We start from the raw sequence: 16,641 nt of genomic DNA, 5'->3' as shown, positions 1-16,641 counted from the left end.
AAGACTCGGAACTTCATGCTTGCTGCACCTTCAGGAATAACAACAGCACTAATGAATGAAATGGTGAACCATTAGAGTACCTTTGCCATATTAAACTTTGTTTCTGCATCAAATGCTCATTGTCCAATGAATCAGTAGCTTAAGCAATGTGGCCATACCATCAGGATTAGAAAAATCATATTTATGTTCCTAATCTGAGATAAGGAATTTCTTCAGAATGTGAGAGATTTCAGCCAAAAGTGTGAACAAAGGGAATTTTATTGGCAAGAGGTAGGAAGGGGAAGAGTTTTACAAAGTCAGGAAGCCAAAGACCAAAGGAGTTGCAGAAACAAAGTCATCATAAACAGAATCCAATCCTATAGGGATAAAAAGGGGAATGATGACCCAAAATGGATAATTACATGAAATATTCATAATTCTGATTTCTTCACAAGAAATTATGCATTTTTACAAACTGAATCATTTTGACCTTTGGAATAAATAAAAAGTAAGGATGGCCAATGAAGGGTTGGGTAGAGAAAGGAGAAATTAGAAAGGATCCAAAATACAGATATTTCATTTTTAAATAGAAATTTGCTGCATTGATAGGAGTCAACAGAAATTAAAGGAAGTACAATTGAATGTTATCTGGGCAGGTTCCAGAGTGCTCTTGAAGGGGCTATCCTTGTGCCATGTTGAAGAGCATGCATTATGGTATCCTACACCTCTGAATGCAATCCTGGCTTTAACAGCTTTAACAGCTTATCCATTTGAGACTCAGATTCTTCATTTGCATAATGGGTCTCATTTAACAATATCTACATATGAAATGTGTGGTTTTAAAAATGATGAAGTGGTTAGACCAAAGCTCTACATGGAGGATGCAAATAATAAGTATTAATATCATCATTATTTAAATAAAATTTTTACTCACTACTGGGTGTTCCCTTTAACAGTCATAAGTTATTGAATGATGTCCACACATCATGTGAATAACAATCTTGATATGCAAATTTCTACTTCACTGGCGACATATACTTTAAGCAAAGAAAAATTTCTAGCTTATTTGCAGCAGAATAGTGTGTGCACACTTTGGGTAACCTGAGATCACTAGGCTAGGAAAACACACAGAAGTTAGAAAACATTTCTATAAATCCTAGAGAGGCAAAGCAGGCAAAACAAAAATTTTCTGGTCATAGAGAAAAGGAAATAAATTATTTTATTCTCATTTACTACATAGAATTCTTTCCTTTGAAATGAATCACAATAATTTGCAGCCTCTCTTGCTTTACTAATTTACAGGTTTGTTAGTAAATTCAATGATTTTTAACTAAGGCTTTCTGACCCAGAGAATGAGCAGTGCATATTAGTGCCACAGATTCTGACTCTCCATCATGTTCTGTCCACAGGTGGTTCAAAACCAGTTCTTATGACCACAGCAATGGATGGACTGAATGGCTCTGTGGTTTCTGAGTTTGTGCTGCTGGGACTCTCAGGTTCTTGGGAAACTAAAGTTATCCTCACACTGACATTCTCCTTGCTCTACTTAGGGATCATCCTGGGAAATCTCTTCATTGTCTTTTTGGTAATTGCTGATTCTCACTTGCATACTCCTATGTACTTCCTGCTGGCCAACCTGTCCTTCAATGATATTGGTGCTTCCTCCACTGCAGTTCCCAGGATGATCAGTGACCTGTTAAAGGAACACAGAGTAATTTCCTTCCAAAGCTGTATGATACAGACATGCTTCATCCATGCCTTGGGAGGAACAGAAATGGTACTGCTCATAACCATGGCATTTGACAGGTATGCAGCCATCTGTAAGCCTCTCCACTACTTGACCATTATGAGCCCCAAAACATGTGTTCTGTTGATAGTCATGAGCTGGGTAATGGGAGTGATCCATGCTATGTCTCAGTTTTCATTTGTTATAAACTTGCCTTTTTGTGGTCCTAATGAAATAGACAGCTTTTGTTGTGACTTTCCCAGGATCATACAGCTTGCCTGCTCAGATGCAGCCATGTTTGAGTTTGTTATTGCTGCCAACAGTGGCTTCATAACCATAGGCACCTTCTTCTTGCTCCTCCTTTCCTATGCCTTCATTCTGGTCACTGTCTGGAAACGTTCCTCAGGAGACTTATCCAAGGCTCTTGGCACACTCTCAGCTCACATCACTGTGGTGGTTCTATTTTATACTCCATGCATTTTTATCTACATGTGGCCTTTCCCCACATCATCAGTTGACAAATACATGTTTATTGTTGACTTTGCTATCACCCCTGCCTTGAATCCTGTCATCTACACATTGAGAAACAAAGATATAAAGATAGCAATGCAAAGACTGAGCAAACGGGGTCGGTCATCATGACAGATTTTGCTGACCTTGGACACTGAAACTGTACATCCACCTACAAGTTGTACATCTTCACTTAGACATCTGCCACTTAACAGGAAATCTTCCTCAATGACTGGTGCCCACCAATAGTAGAACTGTGTCTTCCCCTCCCTCAGAGTATTTTCTCATTTCTTTTTACTAACATCAAAAATGAGAATCCACTCTGATATCTTGGGGTGGGGAGAAGAAAGAATTTGAATAAATAAGGTTATATTAATTAACTTGTGATCATTTGGCTATAAATATAATTGCATCCCTTCTGTTTCCCATAGAGTGTTCAAGTAACCTCAAACTTGTTCTGTTGAATGTCAGGAATCATCTCAAAAAATGGTTATATAGGTAGAGCTGACTCTATTTAGTTGCTCAAGTCTATTCCCTCCAGATAATATCTTAGACTAAATTTAACTATAGATAGTTTATTTGGAAGCTAATATTTTGAAAAATCAGTGAGGAGGTTATATCAAGAAAGAAGACATGCTTATGTCCATAAACATAATTGGGATACCATCTCCTGTGACCCTCTAAGAGACTATATAGATTCTGTGATAATAGTATTATCTCAGTTGAAAGACAAGATAACTGGAGTATTACTTCAAGTTTAAGAGGTGTGTTCATTTTGGGGGGAACTTTCAGTCTTTCTCAAACAGAATGTTCTGTGTACAGTTTAGGATTTCAGCACATGCTGGCAGGTGAACTTTGTGGTACTTACAGTAAAAAGACATCACTAATAAATGTAAAAAAACCAACACCCTACAATATGGCTTTGTTCTAACAGAAGTGCAAATTGAACATTATTGCTTTTAATTTACATAATGCTAATTAATAAGTGAGCATGTCCCCTGTCCTCTGAAAAATACTCTGATTCTCTGCTTTGCACAAGTCCCATAAAACCAGAAGTTCAAGTGTCCCTTCAGCCATGAACATGATTCAGCAAGACGGTAGCCACCAATGGTTTCAGCTACTACAGATGTCACCATCTGACATCAAAAAAAGTCATTTGACATCTGATATGCCAATAATCAGCATCTTAGTTCTGTTCAAGAACTATAGACCAAAATAAAGAAATTGACCACTTCGAAAAAAAATCAAATGACCTCAAAGATATAAATTCTATTGCACTTTCATGTATATAATCATTATAATTAAGTCACTTTGTTCTTCTTTTGAATTTGAGAAAAAGCACACTATCAAATGATGCTCCCAATTTAAGAAGTTCAGAAACCAAGAAGTATCAAGCTGTTCATATGCCTAGCTTATCTAAAACACAGATCTCTTAAATTTACCACCCTACATGATACTGTCTGTATTAAATATGTCCAACACTAATAATACTCTTAATTAACACCATTCAAACAAAACTGTGTTGTTTGTTTCTCTGGGTTGAAAATATATTCGAAGCCCTAGTTACACTTAGAATCAGCATTATTCATAAAAAGATCTGATCACAAGCAATGATGTTAAGGACCTATATCATAAACCTGAAAATATCATCTTAATATAATCTTTGTTTCACATTCTTCCTCATTTTTAAAGTAAATTTAAGACAATCTTTATATCAAATTTCTTAATATACCCCATGAGGGATCCAGGAAACTTTTTGCAAATAATTCCTGGGTTTCAGGACTTCTACAGCAAAGAATCATATGGAGAAAAGTTTCTGAAATACTATGAAAATTAGTTATTTGCCATGGAAAGGAGAAAAACCACTAGAACTACAGAATCTGGGTGGCACATTAGCAATTTGAGCCAGAGCTCCTTGGATATGCACCCTAGTCATGCTGCCTTCTGGCTCTGTGACTCCAACAAGTCACACTCCCAGAGATACAACCTCTTCACAATGAGGTCCATTCTATGGGATTATTGTGAAAATTTGGTCAGATAATGAGTGGAAGCTCCTGGCATGTTAGGTATATTCAGACTTTCTGTTTCTTTCTTGTAGAGTTCCACATATTTATATTCCATCTTTAGGAAAAGTTTCACCTTGAAGTATTTGATGACAAAAATTAACAATGGGAACATGAAACTATAATTTTTCTACCTTCAGCATCTCTTCATAAAAAAGGAGTCACACAGAATTCTTTCCCTGGTTATTAATACAAATTAAATTTTATAGCATTGTTAATTCTCAGTCAATTGTAAAGCAACACAAGGTATGAATGACACCTCTCAAGGAGAGTTGGGAGGGTGAAAAAGAAGACCTGGACTGTGGGATAATCCACAGTGCTCAGGGTCCAGGTCATCTGATGTCCAGCAGGGAGTAGGCTGTGCTCCATGACCATTGTCCATTGAATTCCTTTGACTTCACAAGGGAAAACTGGGTGTTTTTACATTGAAATTATATAATTCCAGTCTCTGGTTGTCAACTTCGCCACATACCAATTCTATTAGTGATACAGAATGTCACGTTTTCCACAGTATTATGGAGAGCTCACATTACTTTAGAGAAAACTTCTGAATGAGTTGCACCAATATCTTTTTTTAATTATTTATTTTTTACGGACTGTATTTTGATTCATTGTACACAAATGGGATACATCATTTCATTTCCATGGTTGTACATGATGTAGATTCATACCATTCGTGTAATCATACATGTACATAGGATAATGATGTCTGTCTCATTCCACCATTTTTCATACCCCCGCCCTCTCATTTCCTTCTTGATACATATGTTTATAGACATCATTTCATATGTATATTAGCTATGCATTTCATCTTTATGAATGTAATTCTTAAAAGGACTTATATCATTAAATAAACCATTTGACTCAGCAAACCCACTTGGTCATTTATCTAAGGGGGGAAGAGAACCCATATGTATCACAAGTCCATGAGTGTTCATACAATTTTATAATTAACCACTATATAGTAGACATAACCCTAATATCCTGAAGGGGAAAATGAATAAGCAAATATGCATGCAGTGGAACGTGCGACTCAGCAATGAATAGTAATTACTAATACAAGCACATAACTGAATCTCAGGTGAAGAAACCTAAACTCAGAAGGGTACACACTGGGTGGCTCTGGAAATGCAACTCAAAACCACAATGAGAAAAAAATACTTAAACTGTTAGGGTATATGCTATCAAAATTTTAAAAAAGAAAAGAAGAGAAGGAAAGAAAAAGAGAAAGATCAAATGGAACAGGATGCTTATAATCCCCAGTACTTGGGAGGATAATGAAGGAATATCCCAAATTCCAAACCAGACTGGGAAAGTTAGAGAGACCCTCTCTCAAAATATAAAGTTCCGGTGATGTAGCTCAGTGGTACAGCACTTGCCTTAGCAAGTTTGGCGTCCTGGGGTTCATCCTTAGTACCAAAAAAATTAAAAATTAAAGAGACAGATCAAGTTCTGTTGAGGATGTGGAAAAGGGAACTCTTTTATATAGTAGGTAGGAATCCCAGGATGAAGGATGGTCAAAATTAAAAATAAACCTAGTGTATGATATAACAATCACAGTTTGAAAAATATGCAAAGAAATTAAATAGGTGCCTCAAAGAGATATCTGTTTCACACATTCATTGCAGCATTATTGGCAAAAGCCATGATATTGTTGTCTTCAGTGTCCATCAATGATCTAATGAACAAAGGAAATATAGCACACCTAAATAACAATGGAATACTATTTAGCACGTATAAAGGATATTATGTCATTTGTGTTACCATGGTTGAAACTAGAGGTCATTAAGCTAAATGAAAAAAGCCACAGTCACAAATAAAAATAATGTATGACCTAATTTATATGCAGAAACTTTTTTACAAAACTCAATAAATAGGAACAGAAGGGAAAAGTATAAGGACAATTGGGAAGGAAATAGAAGTAAGTCAGATTTTAAAATGTATTTTTAGGATGAATAAATCTAGGGAAATATATTACATGAAAATTTCCATTTATAATTTGGTATTATATGCTGAAAATCTGTAGGTGCTCTTACCACATACATGCACAGTTTCTATGTAAAGTGGTAGGATAATGTTAATTTGAATATATAAAACACTTCACTATGTAGATGGATATCAAAATATGCTGTTCACCTTAAATAGATAAAATAAAAGCATATTTAAAAACTAAAAGGAAAGCAAATTGTAGGAACAAATATCAGAGTCTAGGTGGTCTGATTTGGGGTGTGGGGCTTAGTTGACTATGAGGTACCACAGCATAGTCTGGGATTTAATGGGATTATTATAAATCTGGGGATGGGGCAGTGATGGTTTTCCAGTTGTATATGTGTAACTGCAGAGCTGTAAACTTAAAACTTTTCATGTTATTACACATAAATTGTATCATAACTAAAATACAAATATGGCATCATCCATTACAAACATTTACACACTACAAGGTATCACTTTATTGCATCACTCAGGTCTGACAACTTCTTCAAGGTTCACAGAAATCCTATACTCCCTCCAGTTCTTCTCTAAACCAACGTCCTTACCCAGGTGCTGCCTCTCATAGCTCCTTCACTTCACAGCTATGAGACATGCACAGTCAGGTAGTCTCATTTATGCATTTTCACATCTGTGAGAATCCAAGGGTCTCAGTGATTGAATGAAGCAGTACCAGGAAGGGTTTGCAGTCCCAGTCTGCAAGAAAGCCTGGAGTCTTTAGGTTCTCTGACTGAGACCCTAGGCCTCAGGTTACAATAACAGATAGTAGAGCAAATAAGTTCACCTACATGTGTGAGATGTCAAATGTAAATAGTAAGGAAACAATGATAGAGAATGAGGGAGAAATGAGGGAGGAGGGCAGCTGGGAGAGATAAGAACATGCAAAAGGCAGGTGATAATCACACATTTCATATCAAATTAGTTGAAAATTAAAATGCCAAACCAAGAAACACAAGGGGAAAAAAAATCTCCTTTGATGGACGCATGTTCAGCAGTCCCCCTTTCCAGGAAGGATGCATTCCATGATCCACAGCAGGTGTCTGAAACCAACAAACCCTCACATGAATGCTTTCTCCTGTACATACTCACCTATCCTAGAGTTTAATTTACTCGATGAGATTAGCAACAATAACTAACACAGAACAATTGTCTCAGTGCACTGCAGTGGTGAGCTGGCCTCTCTCCTCTCCCCTCAAAGTGTCCACTGTCTTGTACTCACTTTTCTTTTAGGCCATAGTTTGTAGTGGGTAACTAAGACTGTGGAAAGTGAAATTGTGGATAAGTGAGGACAACTGTGTATACACTTCTCATTATTTATAGAAGTATTTAACAGATGGCTTTACTCCAAGCTGGGAAGTAACAACTGCATTTGGTTAAAACTGATGTACAATGACTGCATATAATTAATGTGCACAGTGTGATGAGTTTGGCCTGTGCACACAACTGAGAGATGGTGACCACAACCAAGATAATACACATATCCAGCACTTCCCAGAGTTTCAGGTCCTTTCAGTTTTATATGATTTTGTGTATGGTATTTTGGGTTGGGGGGGCACTAATTTTTGTTTTTTTATTTTTTTGGGGGGGTTCTCTTGTAGAAACTCAACATGAGATCTACTCTCTTAAAAGATATTTAATCTAGACATAATGTTGTTTGGTAGATCTCCAGGACTCACCCATCTGGCATAATTAAATCTTTATAGCCATTGAATGCCTCCCTTCTTCCCTCCTCCCCAGGTCCTGGACACCACTATCCTGTGCTCCACTGCTATTAGTTTCACCATTTGCAATTCCACTATACATAAATGAAATCATGCAGCATTTAACCTTCTGTGACTGGTTTTATTTCACTTTAGTATAATGCCTTAACTTTCATCCATGTTTCCAGAAATGACAGCATTTCTTTCTTTTTAAAGAAATACCTCATTATATGTCTATTCCAAAAAATTCTTCATTTATTCATCTGTCTATAAGTACTTATATAACTTCCATTTCTTGGCTACTGTGAGTAATATTTCAAGTAACATAAGAGATCAAAATCTCTTCAAATTCCTGATTCCATTTTCACTAAATATATGCCTAGTGGTGAGATTGTTAGGTCTTCAATTAATTCTATTTTTAATGTTTTGAGGAATTTCTGCACTGTTTTCCTAGCTGTTGTACCATTTCACATGGCAACCAACAATGTATAATTTCTCCATATCCTGGCAATATATTTTACCTTTTATTTGAACTTTCTCTTCTTACATTGTAACTTGTATTAAACTGGTTTAACCTGCACCCAGCATTGAAAAGGGTGCAATATCACATGATGTCTTCAAATCAAGGGAGGCTGGAAGCTATGGATCCCCAAGGAGCATTAGAGCAAAAGTCTCTCCACATACTCAGCCCAATTTAAAAGTCTCTAGCTGGAGTCTACTCTTCACAGTGTGTATACGCCATGCTGAGGTGCACACAGATCACTGCAGAAAGCAAACCAGACTTGGCTTGAGATGTAAGGTAGAATCTAGGGTAAGCCTTGTCATCCAGTGAGGGTCTGGTTTCAGAGGTGACTCCTGTTGGGTAAGTAAATCACAAACTATCTGATTTTAAACTTCTAATGCATCCCAATCACTAAGTTACGAATAGTCTTTGGTTTTTGTTGAGCATTTTTCTACAGCTGAATCTGTTATTTAATTGAAGTGCTACCAATTGATTCCTGAGACTTCTGGACTCTTTACAGCAGTTTCACAAACTAAAAAAAGACAAAGTCTTTCTTTCTCCACTCTTAAAAATTCCCAGACTTCTAGGTTTGGGAAGTTGGGTTTTACAGGTGATTTAATTTTCCCTAATATTTTCTAATTCTTTTTGGATTGTGACTCTTCTTTTTCTCAAAGTGCAAAAAGCTAAAGAAATACTCAGGCATTATAATTAATAGGATAAACTATAGTCAATCTGAAGACAAATGATGAAGTTGAAATTATTTTAATGTAAACATGAGTTTCTCTACTTCTATTGGCAATTTAAATTTATTTTAATTTTGATTATCTCTTCACAGAACAGAAAGAGCTATTTCACAAATATTAATTTTCTTAGTCTTCTCAAAATCAACAGTGATATATAGCATGGAGGTTATATTGGTGGCTTTGGTGTCAGACAGACCTCAGTTTCTATTCCAGCTTTTCCAGTCTCTAGCTGTATAATGAGAAAATCAAACATTCACATCTGCAAAATGGCAATAAATATTGTTATTATTAAAATAGAATTCTTTCAAATGTCTCACACAGAGCTAGCATATGATGATTGCTAATTGTTGACTTTTGAATCTTCCAGTTTCTAGCCTAAAAATGGTAAGGAAAAAAAAATTGAAATTGAGATGAAACAAGAGGAAAGAATGAAGGAAGGAAAGAACAAAGGAATGAAGGAAGGAAGGAAAGATAAACAGGTGAGGGAGGAAAGGAGAGAAGGAAGGAAGGACAAGGGAGGAGACAGGCAGAGAGAGAAGAGGAAGTAATTAGAAAAATGTACTTAGGGCTTTAGGCTTAAAAATTAAATATTCAGTGAGGGCAACTGAAATAATACAGTTGAATCATTCAAAAACAAATGAGCTTAGAATTTTATTATATCCCACAAAAGACTAGTTGTCACATAATTATCATTTAAACTAATCCCTAAGATAATATTTGTCTTACCAATAAGAGCCAGGAGCCAGTCACTGTATGACAACAGATGGCAATGCTCAGGTCAAGGAATACATATTTTTGAAGAAATACACTCTTATGGGGAAAAATCAAAGTGTGAGGAATACAGTATATAATGATCTAAATGTGCATCAGAGTCTAGGGGTCACTTTTGATACCTAAACATCCTATCTCAAGTGATTTGATGATCAGTTTTTTTCATAGTTTCCCATAGACTTTGTTTCAATTCATTATCCTTCTACATATTAATTTATTAATAGATTTATGTCCTGAAATTTATCTAGATTGCTGCCCTGGATTCACTTTGGTAAAATGAAGAGCCTTCAAATATATTTTACATCTGTGCACTGAAGGCAAGTCTTTTTGATTCCCTGCAGAAGAAGCAGATTTGAAACTTGGAAAAACTGTTATGGGGAGCATTGACTATGGACACTTTTAATCAGAAAATTCATTTTTGACACCTGTATGTGTTTTTATTTAATGTATTGACCTGCACTTCTACGCAAAGGTAGCCTTCTGCTTAGTCACAAGTGTGTGCACACATCTAAATTCAAGAAACATTTATTCTAAACCTCAAGTTAGTACAATGCTAAGATTCCCACTTTGTGCATGAGATGTAGTTATCTGATCACTGCAAACTAAACATTAAGTTCTTGTTTCTATTCTAGAAGTGCTTAGTGCATCTCTTTCTCTTTGGATCCCATTAGAACAGAAAATGCTAAATGGAAGAAGCAAACCAGTCTGTGGTGCATGAGTTCATTTTTCAGGGACTTTGTAACTCAAAGGAGCTGCAGATCTTCCTCTTCCTGTCATTCTCCATACTCTACCTGATGACTGTGGTGGGCAACCTCTTTGTCGTGCTACTAATCATCACTGATCCCCATCTCCATTCCCCCATGTACTTCCTGTTGGCTAATCTCTCCTTTGTTGACTTCTGCCTTTCCTCAGTCACCACCCCTAAACTGACCACAGACCTGCTAAAGGACAAGAAGACCATTTCCTTTGGGGGTTGCATGAGCCAGATCCTCTGTGTGCATTTCTTTGGAGGAGGTGAGATGGTGCTTCTTGTGACAATGGCCTATGACCGTTATGTGGCCATCTGCAAACCACTCCATTACTCCAGCATCATGGACAGACAAAAGTGCATCTGGCTAGTTCTGATATCATGGATCATTGGCTTCGTGCATGCCATGAGTCAACTGTTTATGATTTTGGAGCTGCCCTTCTGTGGTCCCAGAGTAGTGGACAGCTTTTTCTGTGATATTCCTTTAGTGCTTAAATTAGCCTGCATGGACACTAATACTTTGGGAATGCTGATAAATGCAGACAGTGGTATTTTGGCAACAACTTGCTTCATTGTTTTGCTGATCTCCTATACCTATATCCTAGTAACTGTGCGCCTTCGCTCTGAAGGGGGTGCCTCAAAGGCGCTCTCTACCTGTACTTCCCACATCACAGTGGTGGTGTTGTTCTTTGGACCCTGCATCTTCATCTATCTGTGGCCAGTCAGCATCACTTGGGTGGACAAGTTTCTAGCTGTGTTTTACACAGTAGTCACTCCTCTCCTGAATCCAGCCATTTACACACTGAGAAATAACGATATTAAGAAAGCTGTAAAGAAACTGGTGAATCAGCATGTGAAATCCATGGAATAATAGGTCTCATGTAATCAGAAAATCCACTGTGTGCAGCCCGATTTGTCTGCACTTTGGACTGTAAATTAAATTGTACTGCATATATGACTCATTCTTATCTATGAGCTATGAGTGCTCACAGATGTATGTGTATTTTCCATTTTTAAAAATTTGTTCCAAATCCAATACTTAAAATCTTACCACTGGGAGGGAATAATAAGTCTACATTAATACCCCTTGTATAAGTTCAAAGATTAGTAAATGATTGCTATAAAAATAACAATCACCACAATTTATGAAATACTACCTATGTTCTCAACATTGTGTACACATTTCACCAAGATTATATAGTACTTACCTAATTGCTTTGAAGTTGTTATCATTATTCCTCTTTTAAAAATACAATATGAGGCAGCAGGTAATATGTCAATATAAAATGCATTATTTTCCTCTAATATATTTAAAATTTTAGATCTCTATGGGAGCATCCCATTACACTTTATGTATGCTTTTTAAAGCTATTTTGCATTCCATATGTTTCAAAGGAAACTGAAATTTTCTGGTCAAGCACAAAGAAGGTGGTAAATGAACTTATTAGAACTCTCCCAATATGGTTATGGAATATCACCCACTATAAGTGTCTTTCTAAGAATATTGTCAGGCTTCTTTTAAACATTCTTTCCCTGCAATAATTTGAATAATTTGTTATTCAAAGTCTCATATGATATCTTTGTTGTAAATGGAAAAATATACAATTTATCTGTCCTAATTCTAACTTAGCTAGGGATAATACTAAAGAATGATCTTCTTCCACTTAGAGAACAAAATGACAAATGAATGAAACCACAATACCATCTCCCTGGCCCTAATCCCTTTTAGTTTTCAGGTATTATTTGTTTATATAATTGCAAAATTTCCCTCGATTTTTTTTATCCTTAAATACAGAGGGAGAGGTCTTTCAAATCCTTAGAAACATCATTTCTTTTCTTGATTAATAAATAATTTTGTACTTATAGTTTTACCTTACATGAAAAAATAAGGCAGCCATGAGAATGGGGAAGAAGGATGTATTGTTTGAAGGCAAAAAAAACATTTAAACTGATAAAAACAAAGGCAAGGCAAGCAGAGATGTCAGTAACAACACAGCGCAAGCACACACCCATCCCCTGTAAAATTCAGATATCCATGGGGTCACAGGCTATCTATCTGACAAGTTTTCTGCTTTTAGGGAAAACCTCACCTGACAACAACTCCATGCAAACAAAAAGCATAAACCACATTCTATGTGTGTGTGTGTCTATTAAAATACATAGAGAAGGAAAACTCATAGTTTCTTTCATTGTCAGTAGGATTAGAATGAAAAAAAAACAGTTATGTCAGCATTATATGGTCTTTTGGGTACAATAGTTTGTGTAATAACTCATAGTCTATACACCCTTTGATGATGATGTATCTTTACAATATTTTAATTTCTGATTTATTCCCATGCACAGAAGAAAGTCAGTTTCTTGGATCTCACATCTATATCAATATCTTATAAGCTAAAAGTGACAGTCAATCTCTATATTAAGAAATTAAAGGGTTCATGATAACATGACTGATTTAACAGAGATATTAAATAGTTGTACTCATGTCATTGCCAAACCAGATGATTATAGAATCATCACTCATATATGCCAACAGATCTATATGTGAATATATGATGACTTCTTGAAATGTATTTTAGATGAAATTTCTCAAATTAGCTCTTTGATGTGACTCTTTATTGTTAGGAGTCACAATTGTTTCATAAGTGATTTGAAGCCTGCATGTAACTTCCCCTTCCACCTTCCTGTGTACAGAACATAACAGTAGGGAATCCTGACTGTGATCTTGCTAGACTGTATTAATAGTTCTTGAAAACTGAAAACCAAGGTCTTACTGTCAAGATCTGGATCTGTATAGTGAGCTGACTGAAGTTTTCTGTGCTTCCCAGCATGTCCTCAGGATATTGTAACCAGGAGCCATCTCAAGAAAGGTAAATTTTCCACACTTACTGCTCTCAGAGTACAAACCCTGAGCATTTTCCTATTTCCAGGACCTTGAGGTGACATCACTGCACTTGCTCAGCAGGCTGTCATGTGTCATTTTGGCCCTGGGGAGAGACTCTGATACAAACCTGCTTAGACTAAAGCTATTTATGCTAAACTCAAGGCCCATATCATCCTAAATGGAGAAAAATTGAAAGCATTCCTTCTAAAAACTGGAACAAGAAAAGGATGCCCTCTATCATCCCTTCTATTCAACATAATCCTGGAAAATCTAGCCAGAGCAATCAGACAGAAGAAAAATATTAAAGGGATACAAATAGGAAAAGAAGAACTCAAACTATCACTATTTGCTGATGACATGATTCTATATTTAGAAGATCCAAAAAATTTCACCAGAAAACCTCTAGAACTAATAAATGAATTCGGCAAAGTAGCAGGATATAAAATCAACACCCATAAATCTAATGTGTTCCTATATATCAGAGATGAATTCACTGAAAGAGAAATTAGGAAAACTGCCCCACTCACAATAGCCTCAAAAAAATAAAATAAAATGCTTGGGAATCAATAAAACAAAAGAGTTGAAAGGCCTCTACAATGAAAACTATAGAACACTAAAGAAATAAATTAAGAAGAACTTAGAAGATGGAAAGATCTTCCATGCTTTTGGATAGGCAGAATTAACATTGTCAAAATGGCCATACTACCACAAACGTTACACAGATTTAATGTAATTCCTATTAAAATTCCAATGACATTCTTCATTGAAGTAGAAAAGGCAATCATAAAATTAAATTTCTTTGTAAGAAAAGTGAAGCAGAAGGTATCATAATACCAAACCTTAAACTATACTACAGAGCCATAGTAACAAAAATGGCATAGTGTTGGTACCAAAATAGACATGGAGACCAATGGCATAGAATAGAAGACACAGAGACAAACCCACATAAATACAGTAACCTCATACTAGACAAAGGTGCCAAAAACATACATTGAAGAAAAGATAGCCTCTTCAACAAATGGTGCTGGGAAAACTGGAAATCCAAATGTAGCAAAATGAAATTAAACCCCTATCTCTCACTGTGCATAAAACTCAACTAAAAGTGGATCAAAGTCTTAGGCACTAGAACAGTGACCCTGCACCTAATAGAAGAAAAAGTAGGTCCAAATCTTCACCATGTCAGCTTAGGACCTGACTTCCTTAACAAGACTTTTAAAGCACAAGTAGTAAAATCAAGAATCAATAAATGGGATGGGTTCAAACTAAGAGCTTCTTCTCAGCAAAGGAAACAATAATGCAAAGAAAGAGCCTACAGAATGAGAAGGTATTTTTACCACATGCACCTAAGATAGAGCATTAATCTCCAAGATATATAAAGAACTCAAAAATTTAACACCAAAAAAACAAATAACCCAATCTATAAAAGGACTAAGGATCTGAACAGACACTTCTCAGAAGGAGAAATACAATTGATCAACAAATATGTGAAAAATGTTCAACATCTCTAGCAGTTAGGGAAACACAAATCAAAACTACTCTAAGATTTCACCTCACTCCAATTAGAATGGCAATTTTCAAGAGTACAAACAACAATAAATATTGGCGGGGATGCAGGGAAAAAGGTACACTCATACAGTGCTGGTGGGACTACAAATTGGTGCAGCTGTTATGGAAAGCAGTATGGAGATTCCTCAAAAAACTTGGAATGGAACCACCATTTGACTTAACTATCCTACTCCTCACTTTATACCCAAATGACTTAAAATCAGCATACTACAGTGATGCAGCCACATCAATGTTTATAGCAGCTCAATTCACAATAGCAAAACTATGGAACCAACTTGGTGCCCTTCAGCAGTTGAATGGACAAAGAAAATGTGGTATATATACACAATAGAATATTACTTCACCTTAAAGAAGAATGAAATTATGGCATTTGCAGGTAAATTGATGGAGCTAGAGAATATGCTGAGCAAAATAAGCCAATCCCCCAAAATGAAAGGCTGAATATTTTCTCAAATATTCACAACAGGGAGGAGGGGGGTTAGGGAAGAAAAGAGGCACTTTGGATTAGGCAGAGGGGAGTGAAGGGAGGGGAGAAGGTATGGGGGTAGGAAGGATAGTAGAATGAATCAGATATTATTACCCTACGTGCATATATGACTACACAACTGTGTAATTACACATCATGTACAACCAGAAGAATGAGGTTATACTCCATTTATGTATGATGTGTCAAAATTCATTCTACTGTCATGTATAACTAATTAGAACAAATGAAAAAATTTTAAAAAAAACTAAAATAAGATAAATTAGTACAAATTTTCTGGATGGCAATATGGCTATACATATTAAAAATTTAAAATTGGAAAAAAAAAAGGAAAAGAAAAAGTAGTTGACATTGACTCTTCCTTGACTGGTCCAAGACTTGTGCACCACAATAGGATCTGTGTTATTTTCATCAGGAGTATTCCTCTGCAATTTCCTTAATGAAGAGATCTTGAATATGCAACTTCAGGGAACTTACAAACTAATGGTCTTTGAGCCAAATCCAGCCTCAAACATGTTTTATTTGACTTTCATAGTCTTTTAAAGTGTTAAGTCAAATATACAAAAAACAGGAGATTTCACCTAAAACTGCAGGTGCTATCTCTTTCTTGTACTATATCTACATTTCTCCATAGTTATCTATCACACAAATGCAGCAGAATAGCATCTACCTGCTCTAGATAAGCACAAACTCTGTACCTTACTATAGTCCCTGCAGCCCTACAAGGAAATACCATGAATAATTTTATTTATACTGTTAATGTTCATATATATAGGAAATACTATTTTTCTGTTTCACATATTTAGGTTGAAAACTATATAATTTGAGAAAATAGAAAAAAAATCATATGTATTTGTTTAAATAGAAAAATTAATTTTATTTAAGAATTTAATCTTTTTTAATCTGCCTGGCCTTTGGGGCATTTGAATTTATACCTTTTGCATTACTGTCTTTTGTTTTCTGTGATGGATATAAAATC

At 35.8% G+C, this 16,641-nt stretch overlaps 2 protein-coding genes across 2 annotated transcripts; both read left to right on the top strand.

The window, feature by feature from the left end:
- Positions 1-1,420: 1,420 nt before the first annotated feature.
- LOC124976444 (olfactory receptor 4F21-like) lies at positions 1,421-2,347 on the top strand. The gene has a single exon (XM_047539316.1). The coding sequence runs from the start codon at positions 1,421-1,423 to the stop codon at positions 2,345-2,347; it is 927 nt and encodes a 308-aa protein (XP_047395272.1).
- Positions 2,348-10,669: 8,322 nt separating this feature from the next.
- Positions 10,670-16,345, top strand: LOC124976443 (olfactory receptor 4K3-like). The gene is made up of 2 exons (XM_047539315.1): positions 10,670-11,580; positions 16,297-16,345. The coding sequence occupies exons 1-2, from the start codon at positions 10,670-10,672 to the stop codon at positions 16,343-16,345; spliced, it is 960 nt and encodes a 319-aa protein (XP_047395271.1).
- The last annotated feature ends 296 nt before the right edge of the window (positions 16,346-16,641 follow it).

Source organism: Sciurus carolinensis, chromosome 2, assembly GCF_902686445.1.
Source record: "Sciurus carolinensis chromosome 2, mSciCar1.2, whole genome shotgun sequence".
Taxonomy (NCBI): domain Eukaryota; kingdom Metazoa; phylum Chordata; class Mammalia; order Rodentia; family Sciuridae; genus Sciurus; species Sciurus carolinensis.
The sequence above is the reverse complement of the archived record's forward strand: the minus strand, read 5'-3'. Positions and strand labels throughout refer to the sequence as shown.

Excerpts from the sequence above, each read along its gene's own strand:
- LOC124976444 (XM_047539316.1), top strand. The coding sequence starts at position 1,421 with ATGGATGGACTGAATGGCTCTGTGGTTTCTGAGTTTGTGCTGCTGGGA.
- LOC124976443 (XM_047539315.1), top strand. The coding sequence starts at position 10,670 with ATGGAAGAAGCAAACCAGTCTGTGGTGCATGAGTTCATTTTTCAGGGA. Across the intron at positions 11,581-16,296 it reads GTAAAGAAACTGGTGAATCA|TTATCTATCACACAAATGCA; the intron begins GCATGTGAAATC and ends ATTTCTCCATAG.